Source organism: Theropithecus gelada, chromosome 8 (assembly GCF_003255815.1).
Source record: "Theropithecus gelada isolate Dixy chromosome 8, Tgel_1.0, whole genome shotgun sequence".
NCBI classification, from domain to species: domain Eukaryota; kingdom Metazoa; phylum Chordata; class Mammalia; order Primates; family Cercopithecidae; genus Theropithecus; species Theropithecus gelada.
The window spans coordinates 16,092,814-16,115,186 of NC_037676.1; the positions used below are offsets into that span (position 1 = coordinate 16,092,814).

The following is a 22,373-nucleotide window of genomic DNA, read 5'->3' on the forward strand; positions in this document are numbered from 1 at the left end:
TGTCACAGCCCTTAGGTTCAGTTGTAGGTGTTGGGTATATCACTTGATGTCTGTGTGTCTCATTTTTGTCATGTCTAAAATGTCTCCTTCTAATTACAGAATTTCCTGGGATTTTTTTAAAGACAGTCTGACTCTGTCACCCAGGCTGAAGTGCGGTGGCGTGAACTCGGCTCACTGCAACCTCCGCCTCCAGGGTTCAAGCGATTCTCCTGAGTAGCTGGGATTACAGGCACCTGCCACCATGCCTGGCTAATTTTTTGCATTTTTAGTAAAGACGGGGTTTCACCATGTTGACCAAGCTGGTCTCGAACTCCTGACCTCAGGTGATCCACTCACCTTGGTCTCCCAAAGTGCTGGGATTGCAGGTGTGAGCCACGGCACCCAGCCACACAATTCTGTGATTTTTGCTTCAACTTTGACTATGCCTCTTAATGGACTTGCAGACTTTTTAAGTTACAATTCTTTATTGCAAATAAAGTTACCACATTCCACAGTTATGGATTTGAACATTTGATGACTATTACATGATTATAAATATCCAGATACTGTATATGTGATTAAAATTTTCAATCTTTTGTGAACTCATGTTTATCCTGTAATAGAGTAGCAAACAATGCTATGTTAATTTGCCCCCAGTGACTTCGTATCCTCTGTTGTTTTGGGAAGGTACGTCAAGTGTTGCAAGAGCTTGGAGTGGCACCTTTGATGAACTTCTTAGTAAACAGATTGGTCAGTTTTTGAGGACATACTTCAGAATGAATTACACCGGTCTTGCAGAATATCCTGATTTTTTTGCTGTGTGCCTTATATTACTTCTAGCAGGTAAGAAAACCAGTTATGCCTCTCCCCAGGATGAGCCACACTATTTGTCTCAGGAAAATAGGTTACTTCTGAATTTGGGGCCTGAGTTCCCAAGACAAGGTCAGTATATTTATACATTTATGTTACTGTTAGACATCTGTGGGGTTTATCACTAGCTGGAATCACATTTTAACCTAAGTCTAAATTGTGTGCAGTGGTAAAAATAGCGCTTCTGAGTAAATGGCACCTGGTACACATTAAATAATAGGATGAGGACATTGATTTTTTTAATAATTAATTGCAGGTTTGCAGGAATAGCGGTGGTTTCAGTAAGGACGAATGTATACTTTCTTGGCATTGTTTCATCTTACTAGATACAACTAGGGATATTTGCAATTTCTAGAACAAATTCTGTTTTTCTGACATCCTTCATCTATATAACATAGGCCTTTGGTTGTAAAGGAAGCAAGTTCAAATCACCTGTCATTTTGTAATGTTGACAATACTTAGTACTAGGATTTTTCAGTTTTTGTCAGTATGGTAGCACAGTGGTTTTAAGAGGCACAGGAATTCGAATAACCAGATTTCGATCCTGCTGTGCCACTCACTCCCTTTAGAACATAGAACAGTTTATATAATCTTCCCCTCACTCAGTTTGCTCATACATAAAAGGAGGTATCAGTGTCTGCCTCCTTCAGCCTTCTCGTCTGGTTCCTAGTAAGCACTCACATGATGGTCAATTCTATTTCATAGGCATAGCTAATCCCTGCTCTGTCTCCTTATATTTGCTTTAACTGTTTAAACATTTTCTTTTTTTTTTTTTTTTTTTTTTTGAGATGGAATCTGACTGTGTCACTCAGGCTGGAGCGCAGTGGTACTACAACCTCTGTCTCCCGGGTTCAAGCAATTCTTCTGCCTCAGCCTCCCGAGTAACTGGGACTACAGGTGCCGGCCACCACGCCTGGCTAATTTTTGTATTTTTAGTAGAGACAGGGTTTCACCATGTTGGCCAGGGTGATCTCAAACTCCTGACCTCAAGTGTTCCCCTCACCTCAGCCTCCAAAAGTGCTGGGATTACGGGCGTGAGCCACCATGCCTGGCCACGTTTTCTATTTTGAGTCTCATTCTTACCTGCAATCCTGCTTATACCTATCAAGGATTACACTAAGTAAAAACCGTGTCTGTTCCTACTTCTTACTTGCTTTACCCTGAGCAATCTGCCTCATGCTTTCTTGTCCGACTTTATCTCTGCTTTCTCCCTTGTTAGAAGAGTGAAACAGAAATATCTTTCTCTTTTGAAACGTTTACTAGAAATTTATATAATTTTGAAAACAGCTTTAGCTTTTAAAAAGTGAATCATTAATTAAATGTTTTATATAGGCTTAGGGATAAGAACATGAACAAAGTGTATAGGTCTAAAATGTTTTGCATTTTGATTCTAATGTCAAGAGAAATTGCATCAATTGTTTTTCAACAAAGATTGATTTTTGTTTTGGTTTCTAAGCAGTCTAGCTTAGAAATAGAAACTGGTCTAGTGTTAAATTATTTACATTGTATTTTTATTTACATCATATTTTATTTATTTACATCATATTTGATCATTTTAATGAACTTAAAATATTCAACTCTAATCTCTAAATGATGACAAAGCATGAAGCTATGACACAATCAGCACATAGTTTAATTCCACGGCAAGACTCAGGCCTTGGCTCATTTGTCCCATGTTCATTCACCATCATATCTTTCCTTTAATTATAGGTGAAGCTTATGTTTTAAACTCTGTCCTTAGAATCTTTGAAGATCAAAACCCCCTATTGGAAATCCCTATTCATATTGTAACACCAAATGTCTTGTGACATGAAGCAGTTGTTTTACTAAAGATACACGGGAAGTGTATGCTCCGTTTAGATGAGATATTCATTGGTGTATAATCTGCCAGTGGGAGATGAGACCTCAGAGTAGACAGTGCACATGCGCTGTTGGGAAACTTACGTGAAATATAAAGGTGGCTTTGTTATTCTCCGAGGTATATAGCAGCGGTTCCTAACCTAGCTTACAATTAAAGAGTTGGGAACTGTACTGGCCATACAACTTTCCTTTATATGGTTAATATATGATTCTAGGAATTACACAGGTAGAAGAACAAGATTCAAGTTCTTTCATCTCTGCTTAGAAAAATTTGCTTGTTTGTTGCTGGGTGGTATACATATGGGGAAGAAACAAGTAAATCTGTGACGTCGTCTTTTCACAGCGATCATTTGCTCGATAGTAAAAGATAAACTTTCTTAGGTCCATAATTCAAATCTTATACCAGATGGGTTAAAGATATACATATGATAAATATAATTAGAAAAATGCTGGAAGGAAACAACGTAGATGTTTTGGGTTAATGTTTAAGAGATTTTTTTTCAAGGTAGAAACTAAAAAGGGAAAATTTATTTTTTATTCTAATAACTTTTCTACATGTATATAATCAGTAAGATTAAAGGCAAAAACAAACTGGGAAAAATATGTGTTATACATGACAGGCAGAGAGCTTATGGCATTGATATATACATAAATTTTATAAATCAGTGTATTACTCCATTTTCATACTGATATGAAGAAATACCCAAGACTTGGTAATTTATGAAGAAAAAGAGGTGTAATGGACTCACAGTTCCACATGGTTGGGGAGGCCTCACAATCGTGGTGGAAGGTGACAGAGTAGTGAAAGAATGTCTTACATGGTGTCAGGCAAGAGAGCAGGTGCAGGGGAACTGCCCTTTCTAAAACCATCAGATCTCGTGAGGTGTATTCACTATCATGAGAACAGCCCGGGGAACCTGCCCCCGTGATTCAGTTAGCTCCCACTGGGTCCCTCCCTTGACACATGGGGATTATGGGAGTTACAATTCAAGATGAGATTTGGGTGGGAACACAGCCAAACCATATCGATCAGTATGAATAGAATACCCTAATAGAAAAAATAGACCCTTTAAATTGAGCCAAACTTTCCAGAGAATATTTTGATGATAGGAACCAATAGTACAGACCTTTGATGCAGTATTACCTTGCAGAAAATTATTGTAAAGAAGTAAATGGAAAGTGTAGAAAGATAGTTATAAAAGAATTATTATGTCAGTGCTATTTATAATTGTAACAAACAAAGAGTGATCTAATTGTCTATAAATAAGGGATGAATTAAAAGTGCAGTACCTCAATATAGTCTAAGATTATGCAGCTGTTAAAAATGAGATTATATATTTACTGGCACAGAAGAGTGTGTGTGTATGTGTGTGTTTGTGTGTGTGTACAAAACTTGGGAGGGAAAAGCATGGTTGATCTTCTTTGTTTTTTTTCTGTGTCTTCAAAGTACTTGAATAGGAAATTGATCACTTTTACAATCAGAATATAAAGTATTAAAATGAGAATAGGTTTAACAAATTACTTTGTTGGCACAGTTGAAGAATTATCTTTGTTTATGTATTTTGTGTGCATGGCAGATATATGTTTTAGCATTTACTTTTAAAAAGTTCACAACTGGGCCGGTTGTTGTGGCTTAAGTGCCTGTAATCCCAGCACTTTGGGAGGCTGAGACAGGCGGATCACTTGAGGTCTGGCGTTCGAGACTAGCCTGGCCAACATGGCAAAGCCGCAACCCTACAAAAAATACAGAAATTAGCCAGATATGGTGGCACACACCTGTATTCCCAGCTACTCAGGTGGCTGAGGTGGGAGACTTGTTTGAGCACAGGTGGCAGAGGTTGCAGTGAGCCGAGATAATACCACTGCACTTCAGCCAGGGAAACTGAGCGAGACTCTGTCTCAAAAAAAGCAAAAATAGTTTGCAGCCATTTACCTTGAAATTAGATGTTACTTTACCTATCATTGGCAAAGATGGCCAAAATTACTAGATTTATGTTTCTTAGAAAGTGTGGTGTCTTCTATGAGCACGACCTGCCTCCAAAATTGAGTTGGTTGCATTCAGAAGACCTTTCAGGATTAGGTAATTAACTAATGAGTAAGAACTAGCAGTAGAAGTGGATAGATGGAAATTAAAGATATGGATACTGGTGAAAGAATATCCTGCAGCCTTGTATTTGCCTCAAAATGCCATTGCCTTTCCTAAAGATAAATAAACATGGAAATGCCGTTTCTTCTTCCATAGGTCTTTTGTCTTTTGGAGTAAAAGAGTCTGCTTGGGTAAATAAAGTCTTCACAGCTGTTAATATTCTGGTCCTTCTGTTTGTGATGGTTGCTGGATTTGTGAAAGGAAATGTGGCAAACTGGAAGATTAGTGAAGAGTTTCTCAAAAATATATCAGCAAGTGCCAGGTAGAATATTTGAGATTTTTTTTTTCTCCTTCTTGTTTAAGACAATATTTTAAGTGGGTATATTAGGTCATTTTTACTCTGCTAATAAAGATATACCTAAGACTGGGTAATTTATAAGGAAAAAGAGGTTTAATGGACTCACAATTCCACATGGCTGGGGAGGCCTCATAATCGTGGCAGAAGGTAAAAGGCATGTCTTACCTGGCGGCAGACAAGGGGAGAGAACTTGTGTGGGGAAACTTTCCCTTATAAAACCATCAGATCTTGTGAGACCCATTCACCATCACAAGAACAGCAAGGACCTGCCCCCATGATTCACCATCTCCCGCTGGGTCCCTCCCACAACACGTGGGAATTGTGGGAACGGCAATCCAAGATGAGATTGGATGGGGACATAGCCAAACCATACCAGAGGGCATATGTGAGTTTTCTTCTAGAGCAATGGTTCTCAAATTTCTTGCTTCTGAGACCCTTCTGAGAGGCTGTTCCATTCCAAGACCCCTCTTCCCAGACTCCCTTCAAACTTAAAGGTATAGGTGTGCTCCCTATGGAGCAACTCTGTGAACCCATGCACCTGCTGAGCCTCAAGCTCTGCTCCGGGTTTAGGGGAAGAGCAAGGGAAGATCCTAACCATTGGGAAACCTTGATCTTTCCCCCTAGCAGTTTGCCACTGCTAAATAACAACGAGTATTTTTGACTCCTGCATCCTTTAGTTCTTCCTTCAGGACCACCGTTCAGTTCTATTGTATTCTTTTAATGCTTTAGTAATCTTCAGACCTTGTTTTTTGGAGAATGTTTTTAGTGGCACAAACAGACATAAGATTACACAAATACCTATTGCATGGAATGAGGTACACCTGTATGTTTTTCTTGACATATGTTGTTTAGTCTTTCCAATAAGGGAAAAAATTGGTATCCTATAAACTTACATAGTTTTTTAACATATAATAAAATATTCAGTTTCATTATTATCTATCAAGACGAGGATGTTTTGTTTCATGTTTTTAAATGTCTCCTTAGGGAATGTTAGAGACATGTACTCTGCCGTACTTGATGCTTTATGAGTTGAAGAATGGATTCTCCTAAGTATAAGCATCCTTGAGAAGAGGAGGTTTCTGGTCTTTGTCGTCCCAGAGCATGGCTCATATGTGGAGTCTCTGCTCTCAACATCCTCCCTGGCTGTGGGTTCAGCTGGAGCTGGTCTGGGGCTTCTACATATGCTGTCAGTCAGCCTGTAATTGGGTGTCAGTGATGCAGGAGGGTCATTTTTAGGTACCATTGTTAGGGGCACCACCACATTCTGTAGCACAAGGTGAAGAGAGTAAGGTTTTAGTTTTATGTATATCAGCTTCAAAGAGCTGATAAACACAACCACCTTCCAAGGATATAGTCTGAGACAAGTTACCGGAAGGAGAGTTTTCTGTCAAAGTGACTTTCCACTGTGTTTGTTCTCTTTCTTAGAGAGCCACCTTCTGAAAACGGAACAAGTATCTATGGGGCTGGTGGCTTTATGCCTTATGGCTTTACAGGAACGTTGGCTGGTGCTGCAACTTGCTTTTATGCCTTTGTGGGATTTGACTGCATTGCAACAACTGGTAAGAGCAGTGTCTTGGCTCAGTGTAGAAGAATGGGTGTTCCTTGTCGTGCACGAGTACCCGTGTGTGGCAGCAGAGGGTCCAGGAAAGAGAGACGGATTTGGGATAAGAAGGGCACTAGTTCCAGACCCAGCTGTGACATGTGCTGCTAATGATAAAGAGAAAGAATGCACCTCTCTGCCCTTGGTTTCCAGTTGGTAAGTTTCGGAGAGCAATTCCTATTCCTCAGATAGTAGGAAGATTCCCTAAAATAATGCATATGAAAAATACTTTGCAAGCTGTTGGATTACTTTATAAATGTTAGTCATTATTACCATCCCTAACCTTCTGTACAGAAGTGCTGTCACGTGGGCCATACATGATGATCATGTTCTTAAATGGTCTCTTCGTTAGTGGGAGAAAAAATATTGTGCCTGTTCTTTCTGTGTTATCTTATCCAACATCATCACCTTGCCAGAGTCACTCTCTAAATGTCTCCTCTATTTTTATGTCTTGGTTTGGCCGTTCAATTGACCACGTTTTGAGTATTCAATCTCATTAGTGTATAAAGTATACTGTTTTTTAAACTGAAATTAGAACTTCATACAAATAGATGAAATAACTTCATCTGAAGCCTTCATATTTAAGGGCCTACGGAATGGCACAGCAGTCATTTAATCTCTGTAGATGAATCATTTTCCAAATGGATTAAGACTGCTATTCTGTCTCTAAACACTTAACAGTGCTGATGTGTTATGGGTTTTGGTTGATTGGTTGGTTTTTTTCTTTCCTGGAGATAGGAAACTGACTGGCATGACTTCTCCTTTTCTCCCTCTGGGAATTGGTTTTTTATGTAATAAGAAAGTACCTTCAAGAGTAGAGGAAATTTTCGTGTAAAACAGATGGATCGGCCGGGCGCGGTGGCTCACACCTGTAATCCCAATCCTTTGTGACGTTGAGGAGAGTGGATCACTTGAGGCCAGGAATTACTTGAGGCCGGGAATTAGAGACTAGATTGGCCAACATGGTGCAAACCATCTCTCCTAAAATATAAAAATTAGCCAGGTGTGGTGGCGCACACCTGTGGTCCCAGCTACTCAGGAGGCTGAAGCAAGAGATTTGCTTGAACCTGGGAAGCAGAGGTTGCCGTGAGCCAAGATCACGCCACTGCACTCCAACTTGGGCAACAGAGCAAGACTCTGTCTCAAAAAAATAAAATAAAGTAAAATAAAATAAAATAAAATAAAATAGATGGACCAAGATAAGAAAAGAAAAGGGACAAAAACAGAGAAGAATTACCCTGGAGGAAAGGAAGAATTTTGCACAATTTAATTTCTTTACCTATGTTTTATTAAGCATACACATCTTTTGTTTATATTTCCTTAGGTGAAGAAGTTCGGAATCCCCAGAGAGCTATTCCCATTGGAATTGTGACGTCTTTGCTTGTTTGCTTTATGGCCTATTTTGGGGTCTCTGCAGCTTTAACACTTATGATGCCTTACTACCTCCTCGATGAAAAAAGCCCCCTTCCGGTAGCATTTGAATATGTGGGATGGGGTCCTGCCAAATACGTTGTGGCAGCTGGTTCTCTCTGCGCCTTGTCAACAAGGTACATTGCGTGGCCTTTGGGGCAGGGGCTGTTTGGGATTCTACAAAGTAGTCAGTGTCTTAAAAATTTGCTTTTGTCTATTTAAAAAGTATCCTAATAGAAACAAAATATTGTGCAACTTTGTATTTATTGATTAGCTTGCTCCGAATTTCCAGATAAAAATCTTAAAGGATAAACTCCCCTGCTGTTAGTTCAGAGTCAGTTTTTGAAGACAGTGATGGTCCAGGCTTCAGTAGAAATATATGTGGCATTGATACACACACACACACACACACACATATATCTGTGGCACATAGTCATGTATATAGGCATCATGAAACTTCAGGATTCTTGTCCTAAAATGTTTCTCCATTGGCTTTGGTGATACTAGTAGTTCTTCAGACATCTGAGAATGTATGTACAGACCTTGCGTTTGCTACACTCTGTTCGAGTAATACTGAGCCTATGTGAGTGAACACTTATGCTCTGTCTTTTAAAAATATAGTGTGCTTTTTATTGTGAAACATGGAGACTTTTTCTTCTTAGCACCACTCAGAGTGCAGTTGGTCTGGAAATAGAAATTATCATTCTTAAATAAATGGTGACAATTCATATAAATATGTGAAGAGAAAAGGGTCATTGAATCCCAAGTTTTCAGATTCTCAGTAGCTGCTTGTTTGAATACTTTAGAACTCATTTCCCAGGTTTCCTGAGCTACCCTCATTTCAATTAACATATGATTATGCGTAAGATATTTCATTCTCGTTTTTTATCATGTCATACAGTAGAAGAGTCTTGCAAAGAGAAAATTAATCCTTTTTACCAGATTAGTAATTTTGTAACTGAAAATAAGCTTCCAAAAGTCTGAAACTAGAAAAAGAAGTCTTTTAGTGTAATTCACCAGCCTAGCTTTATTTTTCCCCTTCAGACTCCCTTTTATTTTCTATGTAATAAGAAAGTACCTTCAAGAATAGAGGAAATTTCATGTAAAATTTTAAACTGAAATTTGAACTTCCTACAGATAGTCTTTTCTTTAATTACATATCATTAAGACAATATTAAGTAGCAATTAGATGCTCTTGGTTTCTCAGCCATCTGCTAGTGTTGAGGTTTATTTATTTATTTGAGACAGGGTCTCGCTCTGTCAAGCAGGCTGAAGTGCAGAGCATGATCATAGTTCACTGAGGCTCGAACTCCTGGGTTCAGGTGATCTCCCCAGCTCAGCCTCCTGAGTAGCTAGGATACAGGCACGTGACACCACACCTGGTTCATTTTTTATTTTTTATAGAGACGAGGTCTCGCTAAGTTCCCCAGGCTGGTCTTGAACTCCTGGGCTCAAGCGATCCTCCCACCTCAGCCTGCCAAAGTGTTGGGGTTACAGGCATGAGCCACCACACCCGGCATTGAGGTTTATTTTGAATAGCTTCAAGTAATTTCCAAAGTCTGACCTCTGAAGATACCACGCCCCCATGGCCTTAGAAGGGATGGGCAAAGATTCATCTATGGCCAAGCTCAACAGAGCCTTATTAAAGATAAAGAAGGGCCAGGCATAGTGGTTCACTCTTGTAGTCCCAGTACTTTGGGACACCGAGGCGGGAGGATCACCTAAGGCAGAGAGTTCAGGACCAGCCTGGGCAACATAGCAAGGCTTGGTCTCCTCAAAAAATTCAGTCAATTAGCTGAGCGTGGTGGCATGTGCCTTTAGTCCCAGTTGCAGTTACTTGAGAGACTGAGGTGGGAGGATCACTTGAGCCCAGGAGTTTGAGGGCACAGTGAGCTAGCTATGACCGTACTACTGCATTCCAGCCTGGGTGACAGAGTGAGACTGTTGCAAATAAAATAAATAAATAAGAAGGAATTTTAAATAAAATACTTTTTTTGTTTTCTCTTACATGGTTATTTTTCACAACTAAGTAATGTATGCAATGGTGCAGCTAGTAAACAAAAGTAATTCTGAGCATCTCAAGCAAAAACTGTCTTACTAAGCTTCAGTTGCTAACTTTTCATTGTGGTCCCCTCTGTATACTACATTTACGTAAATTGATCTTCTTTGCCTTTTTCTACCTTGATTGTCTTATGATGCTGGGGATTATTACTAACTTGATCCAATATCAGGGTGTGTGAGAAAAAATACTGGTACAATATATGCAAAAAATACATCATTATTGAATAAAGGTTGCAACTATTGCTTATGAAATAAAATTACTTAGTCTTTAATTACATATCAAATTAATAATTTTATTTTCTAAGTTGCTGCTAAAAATGTCTTAATAATATTGGTTTGGTTAAGTCTTAATTACTTAGTTTTAATTTGGCAATAATTGTGGGTACATACAAATTCCTTGCAATATTGTTTTTAGTCTGGTAATTTTGCTGGGTACTACTTATCTGTAACAGAATAATGAATAGCACAATGGTAAATATTAGCAAATTTTTTAAATGCCCTATCATAGTGCATTTAAAAACAATGTGACATAATTATTAATATAAATAATATGACTTCATAATTACAAATGTCATGCTGAATATTATACAATTATTTTATTTCCGTTCGGGGATGTAATCTTGCATGAATGTTTGCCATACTGCATGTGTTTGCTTTTTATTCAGTCTTCTTGGATCCATTTTCCCAATGCCTCGTGTAATCTATGCTATGGCGGAGGATGGGTTGCTTTTCAAATGTCTAGCTCAAATCAATTCCAAAACGAAGACACCAATAATTGCTACTTTGTCATCGGGTGCGGTGGCAGGTGAGAGAGAGTTGACTTTTCTTAAGAAACGGGGGATCTTTTTCGTCAAGGACTCTGCGTTAAAAATACAAAGCTAGGTAGTTTTCTGTTTTGATTTACAAGAAGTTCAGTTACTTTTTTTGTGAATGTTTCCTATTTTGAATTTTTTTTAGTTCTGCGTTTTCGTGTGTCCAGTCTTTACCTGTGCATACCTGTCTAGAATAATCCTTAAAATAACTCGTGTGAATTTTGAATTTTTCTGTTCTAGTCTTCTGGGCTCTATGTTCCCTTTACCCCGAATTCTGTTTGCCATGGCCCGGGATGGCTTACTGTTTAGATTTCTTGCCAGAGTGAGTAAGAGGCAGTCACCGGTTGCTGCCACGTTGACTGCAGGGGTCATTTCTGGTAAGCTTTACAGACTTAGGCTTCTTGAGCATTGGACTGGAACATTTAATTCACATGCATGGACTTAGAAAGAGGGTCTGCATGCTGTGCATGTAAGTTAAAAAAAAAAACCAAAATCACTGGTAAATTAGCGTACGGGCATTGGGATTAACAATGAAAATTGTGGTGGCGGTGGTATACTGAAGTTCATTCTTAATTGACCCTTTGGGATTTTTTTTTTTTTTTTTACTATTTTGTTATTTTAATATTTTGGGCTCTAACAAATGTACAAAGGGTTATAATGGCTCTCCACTAAATATCATGAATTGCTTTTCTGATGAACTAGCACACAAAATTATATCATTGATACCTAAAGTTTCGATTAAGGAATTCTTAATTTTTGAAATATTAATTTTAAAATAATGATTGTTTGGTCTAGGATATAAGTTGAATATTGCTAAAGGACCATAGGATTTTTTTAAATGCTAAGCTTTACCTGTTATTAATAAGAAATGTCGAAGATAATTTATGCTTGGGTGTTGTGATCAGTGTCCTCAGTATGGTGGGCATCCTTGTTCCCAGGGCCATCGTAGCCATCTAATAGTTACGAATATATATATCCTCTCCAACTCCATCAGGAATCGATTTTCCCTTTCAACAGTTTTGGTACTTAAATTATGTTCAGAAAATCCAGATTACTAGTCTTTTGGCACATCTTAATATCCATGTAAAATACCTTTGGCCAGATTCTTATCTCATGCAGAAAATTTCAGTGAGATTCTGGATCCAGACAATGACCTTAAAGGTACTGTTACAGGAAGCAAAAGAAAGACTTTAGCAAACTTTATACGTAAAATAACGAACAATCTTGGCACTAGAAATTCAAACCAAAGTGACAATTTCGTTGAGGCTCTGAATTGTTGGGAAATTAGGTTAGAAAAAGCTACTGCTTCATTCTGTGTAAAATGGATTTTTTTTTTTCAGGATCAGAATGTATTTGTTTAAACACTTTCACTGTAAACATTTTCTTATAAATCTGGCCCTTTCTTTTTTTTTTTTTTTTTGAGACGTAGTCTCACTGTCGCCCAGGCTGGAGTGCAGTGGCGCTATCTCGGCTCACTGCAAACTCCACCTCCCGGGTTCCCGCCATTCTCCTGCCTCAGCCTCCCGAGAAGCTGGGACTACAGGCACCTGCCACCACACCCAGCTAATTTTTTTGTATTTTTAGTAGAGACGGGGTTTCACCGTGTTCGCCAGGATGGTCTCGATCTCCTGACCTCGTGATCCGCCCGCCTCAGCCTCTGAAAGTGCTGGGATTACAGGCGTGGGAGCCACCGCGCCTGGCAAATCTGGCCCTTTCTTAAACATATGTTAGACAGTCAAGCCACTTATTTTCTCAGGCCTAGCTTTCTGCCCCGCTAAAATGAAGGTTTGCCCTAGACGATGTGAAGCCTATTTTATTTTTAAACAACACATGTTAAACATAGTTTGTAAATATTTTTTGACAGTCATACATTTTATTTAACTCATAAAAAATTTTCTCTTTCCAGTAAAATACTTGCCCAGTAATGATCCAGAATTTTTAAAAGTTTATCCTTCTCCATTCAGGAAGAATTGAATTTGGTGGCATGTTAAGATACTAAAATTAATAATTACAAGAAGATAATTATAATATACCACTTTTTAAAATGCTTTAAAATGTTTTTGTTATTTTATACTCCCATACCTTACTTTGCTTATTTTTAACTTGGATTAGAGAGCTTGTGTGGACAATTTATCATTTTCTTCTCTCTTGGCTACCTTATTTGGCTCTCTGTGATTTTTAAATATACTGAAATTGTAATAATCTGACGTATAAGTATATGAGCAATGAAGAATTTTCTTCCTTTTTTTTTTTTTTTTTTTTTTTTGAGACATAGTCTCACTCTGTCCCCCAGGCTGGAGTTTAGTGGCACAATCTTGGCTCATTGCAACCTCTGCCTCCTGGGTTCAAGCAATTCTCCTGCCTCAGCCTCCTGAGTAGCTCTGATTACAGTCACGTGCCGCCACACCCAGCTGATTTTTTTTTTTTTTTAGTAAAGATGGGGTTTCACCATGTTGGCCAGGCTGGTCTCAACCTCCTGACCTCAAGTGATCTGCCTGGCCCGGCCTCCCAAAGTGCAGGGATTACAGGTGTGAACTTCTGTGCCCAGCAAAGAATTTTCAAAGTGACGCATGCAGTGTGTTAAAAGAAACAGTGTGATCTTGTAGAAGGAACATGGGGCTGTTGAATGACGGAAACTCTGCCCCGACGGGTAGTCGTGGCCTTGCTAAGTTAGCCTGTCTCTAAGATGGGAATAATCCTGTTAGAAAAACCACTCACAGTTGCTGAGTTTGGGGTCAAAAATTGTCACATCCAGCCATTTTATATGCCTAAACCTAAATGATTTCCCATCTCATAGGATCATTGACTCGAAGGTGAAATGAGATCACAGAGATTTAAATCTTGTAGAGGGATCTGAAACATCATATAAATGGAGTGTGTTGTTATCTACTTACTCTAACAGGGAAAACTATGTGCTAAATTCAAGTTAATATTGTCACTATCTTGATGTTTCAGTGGAGAAAACTGTTGCTTAGTGGAAGTTAAACTATTTAACTGTTTACAGTATGTTTTGCCTCTTAATATTGTGGAATTTGGTATGCAGGACCAGAAATTGATCGCTCAGATCTAGTAAGTCTACCTGCAATGCATGGCTTTAATCGTAGTAGAATTTAGCCTGTTTCAGAAACATAACTTAATTGAAAATTATTTTATTTTATTTTATCAGAATTACTAAAATAATTTTCAGTCAGGCGGGTCACTGTCACACCTGTAATCCCAGCGTCTTGGGAGACTGAGGCCAGTGGATCATTTGAGGCCAGTTCGAGACCAGCCTGACCAACATGGTGAAACCCTGCCTCTACGAAAAATACGAAAATTATCCAGGTGTGGTGGCACACACCTGTAGTCCCAGCTACTCAGGAGGCTGAGATATGAGGATCACTTGGACCAGGGAGGTGGAGATTGCAGTAAGCCAAGATCATACCACTGCACTCCAGCCTGGGTGACAAAGTGAGACCCTGTCTCAAAAAAAAAAAAAAAAAAATTGAGTTGTATATGATGTAACTCAATGTGTATGGAAACTAAAGTGGTTATATAATATCTGTAATGAAAGCTCCTTCTGTGTGAATGTTTTTTGTGGTTTTAAAAAAGGAGCTAGCCAGTGCTTCCTAGCAGTATTTTTCTTCTGAAACATCAAAGACAGTGTTCTGTCATGTAATGTTTTCAGTCTTTGTCAGGCCAAATATTTCTTATGTAATCTAAGTAGAATGTGCCATGTAGTGGCTAGAGAGCTGAGGGTTTTTGAAGTCCTATCAGCAGTTTATATGACCTAAAGAACATCTTATTAACTGTGAGAGAGATATTTTCTACACTCTGGTTGACTTATCATTGGGACTAAAACGAAGTGGCAGTCAGCTGTCCCTGACTTGAACATCAGTAACTGTCTGGAATTTCCTCCTGGGCCGTTTACTCCACCATTCTTTTCTTCTCCCCCTAGCTTTGATGGCCTTTCTGTTTGACCTGAAGGCGCTTGTGGACATGATGTCCATTGGCACGCTCATGGCCTACTCTTTGGTGGCAGCCTGTGTTCTCATCCTCAGGTGAGTCACCCGGTGGTTCTACGGGGTGTACCATGCATGGGGGACTCTGGGAGTGAGAAAATGAGCTCTTGCTCTCCTGGCTTCCTGGGAGCCGGCAGTCTCACCAAGGTGAGAGGTCACATCTGTCAAAATAGTAATGAAAAGTAGAAGAAGTGTATCAGGTCTGTAGCAAAGAATCAAATGCAAGTTGACGTCGAGTGATAGGTTGGCCTAATCTACGTGAAAGGCAATTTCTCATAATGTCTAAAGACACTTAAAAATGCTGTGCTTTTTGTTCCATTAATTCAGTTGTTAAAATTTTTGTGCTAAAGATTTAACCAGAGGCGCACATAGATGTATGTAGAGGATGGTTTTGGAAAAGGTAATTTACAACAGTGAAAAAATGAAACTAACCTGAATATCACTAGAGGAATGGTTAAATAAATGAGGCTACATTTATTCACTGAACTCTTCTACAGCAAATAAAATGGTATTTAATTTTATGGAGAAATATATCCATTTGAGGACATAAAACTACAGTATATGTAGTGTCTGAACTGTCTCAAATAATAAATTTACATGGAGAAATCATATATGCCTGTATAGCCATTATATGCCTGGGTGAAATTGTACCAAAGTGCTAACAGTGATTAACACTGGCTGGTAGTATTATGGCTGGTTTTGAATTTCTCCTGTATGCTTTTGTGCATTTTTTCTCAGTGAGCATATTTCTTTATATGGAGGGAAAACGTTACTTTCAAATATAAGTAAAGGCTGCCCAGAAGGAGAAGAGGCCACACTGAAAAGCCTGGGGCAGACACTAGGAGGAGAAGTAGGCTTGTATTAGTCCATTCTCACACTGCTAGTAAAGACATACCCAAGACCGGGTAATTTATAAAGGAAAGAAGTTTAATTGACTCATGGTTCCGCAGGGCTGGAGAGGCCTCAGGAAACTAACAATCATGGTGGAAGGGGAAGCAAACATGTCCTTCTTCACATGATGGGAGGAAGGCGAAGTGCTGAGCAAAAAGGGGAAAAGCCCCTTAGGGCGTGGTGGTGGGCACCTGTTGTCCTAGCTACTCAGGAGGTTGAGGCAGGAGAATCACTTGAACCCAGGAGGCAGAGGTTGCAGTGAGCTGAGATCACACCACTGCACTCCAGCCTGGGCAATAAGAGCGAAACTCCCAAAAAAAAAAAAAAAAAAAGCCGGGCGCGGTGGCTCAAGCCTGTAATCCCAGCACTTTGGGAGGCCGAGACGGGCGGATCACAAGGTCAGGAGATTGAGACCATCCTGGCTGGCTAACATGGTGAAACCCCGTCTCTACTAAAAATACAAAAAACTAGCCGGGCGACGTGGCGGACGCCTGTAGTCCCAGCTACTCGGGAGCCTGAGGCAGGAGAATGGCGCAAACCCGGGAGGCGGAGCTTGCAGTGAGCTGAGATCCGGCCACTGCACTCCAGCCTGGGCGACAGAGCGAGACTCCGTCTCAAAAAAAAAAAAAAAAGAGCGAAACTCCGTCTCAAAAAAAAATAACAAAACAAAACATGAAAAACCATCAGATCTCATGAGAACTCACTTGCTATCACAAGAACGGCATGAGAGTAACCACTGCCATGATTTTTGAATTACCTCCCACTGGGTCCCTCCCACAGCACCTGGAGATTGTGGGAACTACAATTCAAGGTGAGATTTGGGTGGGGACACAGCCAAACCATGTCAAGGCTGATGTCTTGATATAGGCTATACAGGAGGAGGATAAAATAATAAAGGACAATGGCATGCAATGGGTGTAGACGTGGCAGGTTGGTCAGATGAGCTTGTCTTGGTTTAGCTAGAAGAATCAGTAGGGAAGGATGAGGCCAGAAAGACAGATTGTGATGAGGCCTTTGAAAGCCAAACTGGTGACTGCATTATTTTATAGCTGAAATTTACCCAGAGTTTCTGTGCTGTTTTCATGAACCACATTTCCTTTGGACATGGATAATTTCAGAATAATCATCCTTTTATTGTGATTGCCTTACTTTACAGTTTCACTTTCTTTTGCCGTCTAATATATGACTCTGATTAGGTAATTCCTGGGGGAAATTTGGGTATTTTGCTGCAGATGTTTTCTCGAAAAGGTTTGTGGCCTGACTCAGCATGCTCTGGGACTGGAGTCATAAGTGTTGATTTACTGTACACACTATCACTCTGTATGATGTCTTCCTTAAGGCTTTAGGTGCTGGTTTCACTTGGGCCAAATGTCTGTTTGAGAATAAAGACATAGATGTCTGTTTGGGAATAGGTACCAGCCTGGCTTATCTTACGAGCAGCCCAAATTTTCTCCCGAGAAAGATGGTCTGGAATCATCTGCCAGGGTAACCTCGAAGAGTGAGTCCCAGGTCACCATGCTGCAGAGACAGGGCTTCAGCGTGCGGACCCTCTTCTGCCCCTCCCTTCTGCCGACACAGCAGTCAGCTTCTTTCGTGAGCTTTCTGGTGGGATTCCTGGGTAAGTCGTCTTCTCTGCTCACATTGTACAGACCCAGATGTGTGTGGGTAGAGCTGGCGTGATGTGAAAGAGAACAGAGAGCCTCACATTGCCCTAGAATATATTAGCAACCACCCTGAAATTTTCACCTAAAGCATCACCAGTTGTCGAGATCATCTTTATATTACCTGTATATATTTATTGCATCTTGATAATTGAACAAAAGAGGAAGGAATACTTCAAGACGAGAGTGACAGAAGTACAAACTGGCACATTCGTTAGAGATTAGGATGTCCTCTGGGTGAAAGCATCAGGCTATGTACCCGTGCCAGTAACTTGACTGACTGGAACCTGATGGAATTGTCCAATAATATAGGACATCCTTGTTTTATGTAACACACAGTTACATAATCATTCATGTTTTCAGTGACATTTATAAAATGTCGCCTGTGTGCCGGGTACTCCACTGGGCACCTGGGATGCCAAGAGAGGCGGTCCGTACTCTCACTGGGCTTTACAGGACAGGATGATCGGTGGCAAGTAGGAAAGCACAGGCTTCTCAGAGCAAATAAGAGGTGCCCCTAGAGCAGACTTGATGGTCAGAGATGGGGTGGTGATGTCATTCTCCGAAACAAGGAGAAAAGATGCAGATGATATATTATTTGTGTACGTTAACAGTCTGTATTAGTCTGTTCTCATGCTGCTAATAAAGACATACCTGAGACTGGGTAAATTATAAAGAAAAAGAGGCTTAATGGACTCACAGTTCCACATGGTTGGGGAGGCCTCACAATCATGGTGGAAGGTGAAAGGCACATCTTACACGGCAGCAGGCAAGAGAATGATAACCACGCAAAAGGGGTTTCTCCTTATAAAACCGTCAGATCTCATGAGACTTACTCACTGCCATGAGAACAGCATGGGGGAAACTACATACTGTTCAATTATCTTGCACCGGGTCCCTCCCACAACACATGGAAATTATGGGAGCTACAATTCAAGATGAGATTTGGGTGGGGACACAGCCAACCCATATCACAGTCCATGTTTGCAACAGCTTAAAATAACCAGATGTGCCATTTCCCATTTGAAAAAAGGGAAATATCCACCCCTGATAGCATCCTAATCTGAAAGTAACCAATGAGGACACAGATGGCACGCGGGCAGATAATGCAAGTCAGTAACACCAAGAGGGGCGGTTGGCTTCTAAGGAGGGGAAAGTAATGAGTAAATAAGCAATGGTTCTTAAATCCATGCAACTGGACATCTCTCTTCTCCATGAAAAAGAAGAAAGAGCAAGGCGAAGACTCTTTGTATTTAGCCAAGTAGTTGTGTACAGAACTCAATGTTTTATTAGAACATACTGTATTGCACCAAACAATCTGGGTGGAGCGCGGTATGCTGACTGTGTTATCTACACATCCCCCCTGCAGCTTTTCTCGTGTTGGGCCTGAGTGTCTTGACCACTTACGGAGTTCACGCCATCACCAGGCTGGAGGCCTGGAGCCTCGCTCTCCTCGCGCTGTTTCTTGTTCTCTATGTTGCCATCATTCTCACCATCTGGAGGCAGCCCCAGAATCAGCAGAAAGTAGCCTTCATGGTATGTGTAATGAGGATTAGAGACCCAAAATACTGTGTTCATTTTCTCTGTATAATTAGTTTGATGTATTTTTTCTTTTTTCTTTTTTTTTCTTTTTTTTTTTTTTGGAGATGGAATCTCTCTGTCGCCCAGGGTGGTGTGCAGTGGAGCGATCTCGGCCTCCTCTGCCTCCCGCGTTCAAGCACTTCTCCTGCCTCAGCCTCCCCAGTAGCTGGAATTACAGGCACATGCCACCACACTCAGCTAATGTTTGTATTTTTAGTAGAGACCGGATTTCACCATGTTAGCCAGGATGGTCTCAAACTCCTGACCTCAAATAATCCACCCACCTCCGCCTCCAGAGGTGCTGGGATTTTACATGTGAGCCACCCTGCCCTGCTTATTTTTGTGTTTTTGTGGCGATGGGGTTTTGCCACATTGGCCCGGCTGGTCTCAAACTCCTGACCTCAGGTGATCTGCCTGCCTCAGCAACTCCTAATGTGGTTAGCCAGTGAATGAGAGTGTCAGAATCCTTCGATATGTTCCTTTTCGTACAGAATTCCTTCTACATTGGTCCTCTTACTGCCTTTTCAAAAACTTGGGTATGTTCCTATCACAATATTATTATATATAATAGTAAACAAATTTCATGTTAAAAGAAGTTGTAATATCAGAAAAGTAGGGTGAATATTTTTAGAAATTCACTGCCCTCTCCTAAGGACTTTGTTCCCACCAAAAGCCCTTCCTCTGGGGCCGGGTGTGGCGTCTCACACCTGTAATCCCAGCACTTTGAAAGGCCAAGGCAGGGGGATTGCTTGAGGCCAGGAGTTCAAGTGCAACCTGGGCAACATAGTGAGACCCCATCTCTACAAAACAAACACATTAGCTGCGTGTAGTGGCTCATTCCTGTAGTCCTAGCTAGTCAGGAGGCTGAAGTGGGAGGATCACTTGAACCCAGGAGTTCGTGGCTGCAGTGAGCTGTCATAGTATCACTGCACTCTAGCTTGGGTGACAGAGTGAGACACTGTCTCTAAAAATAAAATAAAACTAAATTAAACATTAAGAAGATAAGCTCCTCCACTGCGAGTTAAACTATCCTGTCCCATTGGCGCTAACAGTATACTGGCTTGGGCTTGTAAAGGGCTTCCTGGAAGGTTGTACCTGGGATAACCATATGTATCCCGCATTTCAGAGGTATCCCCTGTGTGTGTCTAAATTGTTTTGACGGTGCAGGTGTTACTGAATCTTACAAATCCCCTGTTGCCTTGAGCTTTAGTAAATACTCTAAGATGTGATTCTCCTTTTATGGTCTCTAGAAGCGTGGTTTTAACTGTGACTGAGGTAGTGCGAAAGTATATATGCCGAATTAATTGCCGCACTGTTGAAATATGCTTCAAAATATGAGTATGTTCAAAAGGATTGTTTTCCCCCTTAGGTTCCATTCTTACCATTTTTGCCAGCGTTCAGCATCCTGGTGAACATTTACTTGATGGTCCAGTTGAGTGCAGACACTTGGATCAGATTCAGCATTTGGATGGCAATTGGTAGGTCTTTTAATGTTGGGTTCTCTTTCCTATTTTATGTGCTGTGATGAGAGAAATGCACCCTCTCCCCCATCCTGGGAATAAAAGCTTTTTTCCCCCCATTTCTTTCTTTCCTGATGCTTAGGGATGTCTGAGTGCTTTTCCAGATGTTTTTCAGATGCCTTTTTAAATCAGTATCTCCCACTAACCCTGTAGAACCACGTCGGCTCTATTTCTTTCAACTTATGGGTGAAAAAAATGAAACCCAGGAAAAGTCATTTTACATCAACCGAAAACTCACAACGAATTTTCTAAAATAGAACTAAAACTGCAAAATGCGTACATGTCTGCAGTGATCTTAGGAGGGTACTTAAAACATTGCCTCCCGATCCCCACACAGTGTGGCTGTTAATAAACAGTTGCTTTGCAGACAGTTCTTTGGATTCTCCTGGTGACAGTGACACGTGTAAGGCATATCCGTGTCCCCTTAGTTAATACAGGGCGTACTTTCCAAAATACCTGACCTTGACTCTGATAATTCATTACTTGTATTTAGGGTATAATTTGAGACTTTATTCCACATATCATTTTGTTTACAGTATTGACTTTTAAGAGCATAAATTCGAAACCAGCCTGGCCAATATGGTGAAACCTTGTCTCTACTAAAAATACAAAAATTAGTCGGATGTGGTGGCGCACATCTGTAATCCCAGCTACTCTGGAGGCTGGAGAAACATTGAACCCGGCAGGCAGAGGTCACAGGGAGCCGAGACTGTACCACTGCACTCCAGCCTGGGCAACAGAGCGAGCTGCCATCTAAAAAAAAAAAAAAAAAAAAATTACTGGGTGAACTTGTACAGTCTCCTAGCATTTCCCTGTCACCAGGAGATTTAGGACTCAGGGACACAGTGGCTCCTTTTGAGAACCACATGGAAGGAATCCACTCTGCTACAATAGAGTGAGGCCTGGGCATGGAAAACCCACTTACCCCTACCAGAAGTTAGGCTGGTAATTGTAGGGATCACATCCATATTGTTAGACTCTCATTATTACTAAATTAGGGAACTCAGGAAATTATTGGGACTGGTTTCATTTGCGCCTTTAAAATGCAAAGTGAAGGCCAAATGCGGTGGCTCACACCTGTAATCCCAGCGCTTTGGGAGGCTGAGATGGGCGGATCACCTGAGGTCAGGAGTTCGAGGACAGCCTGGCCAACATGGCGAAACCCCGTCTCTACTGAAAATACAGAGATTAACTGGATGTGATGACAGGCACCTGTGGTTCCGGCTGCTCAGGAGGCTGAGGCAGGAGAATCGCTTGAGCCCAGGAGGCGGAGGATGCAGGGAGCCAGGATTGCACGACTGCACTCCAGCCTGGACGACAGAGTGAGACTCTGTCTCAAAAACAAAAATAAAAACGAGAAACAAAATTAAATGCAAAGTTAGGAGAAAAAACAAGTAATCCCAAATATGTATTCAATGAGTTGTAGTGTGAATGACGTTTCATGATTTACATATCCGGAATATTCTGGAATCAGCCTCATTTCTTCTAATTTGATTCTTCTTAATAAAGGCAAATCAGGAAATAAAAAAAAACATAAATTAAAATTTTTCCATATAAACATTGAAAAACTTGTTGAGAGCAAAATACAATCTATAAAGTTTGAGTCTTAACAATAGAGAGGCACATTCTACCAGGAAAATATTGATCAAGGACACCTTCTGTGGGGTATGTTGTATTTGCATT

General features: G+C 40.5%; 1 protein-coding gene across 3 annotated transcripts in view; it reads left to right on the top strand.

Moving 5' to 3' along the window:
- SLC7A2 (solute carrier family 7 member 2) overlaps positions 1 to 22,373 on the top strand; it is a 74,723-nt gene that overhangs the window by 46,350 nt on the left and 6,000 nt on the right. For 2 of the 3 annotated variants that reach the window (XM_025394602.1, XM_025394603.1), the window contains exons 3-11: positions 667 to 822; positions 4,952 to 5,117; positions 6,579 to 6,712; positions 8,078 to 8,300; positions 10,890 to 11,029; positions 14,974 to 15,076; positions 17,341 to 17,546; positions 18,959 to 19,125; positions 20,540 to 20,648. In XM_025394602.1, coding sequence (XP_025250387.1) covers positions 667 to 822; positions 4,952 to 5,117; positions 6,579 to 6,712; positions 8,078 to 8,300; positions 10,890 to 11,029; positions 14,974 to 15,076; positions 17,341 to 17,546; positions 18,959 to 19,125; positions 20,540 to 20,648 — 1,404 coding nt within the window. Of the gene's footprint in view, positions 1 to 666; positions 823 to 4,951; positions 5,118 to 6,578; positions 6,713 to 8,077; positions 8,301 to 10,889; positions 11,030 to 11,276; positions 11,414 to 14,973; positions 15,077 to 17,340; positions 17,547 to 18,958; positions 19,126 to 20,539; positions 20,649 to 22,373 lie in introns of all 3 variants that reach the window. The other variant, XM_025394605.1, reaches the window with a different exon arrangement.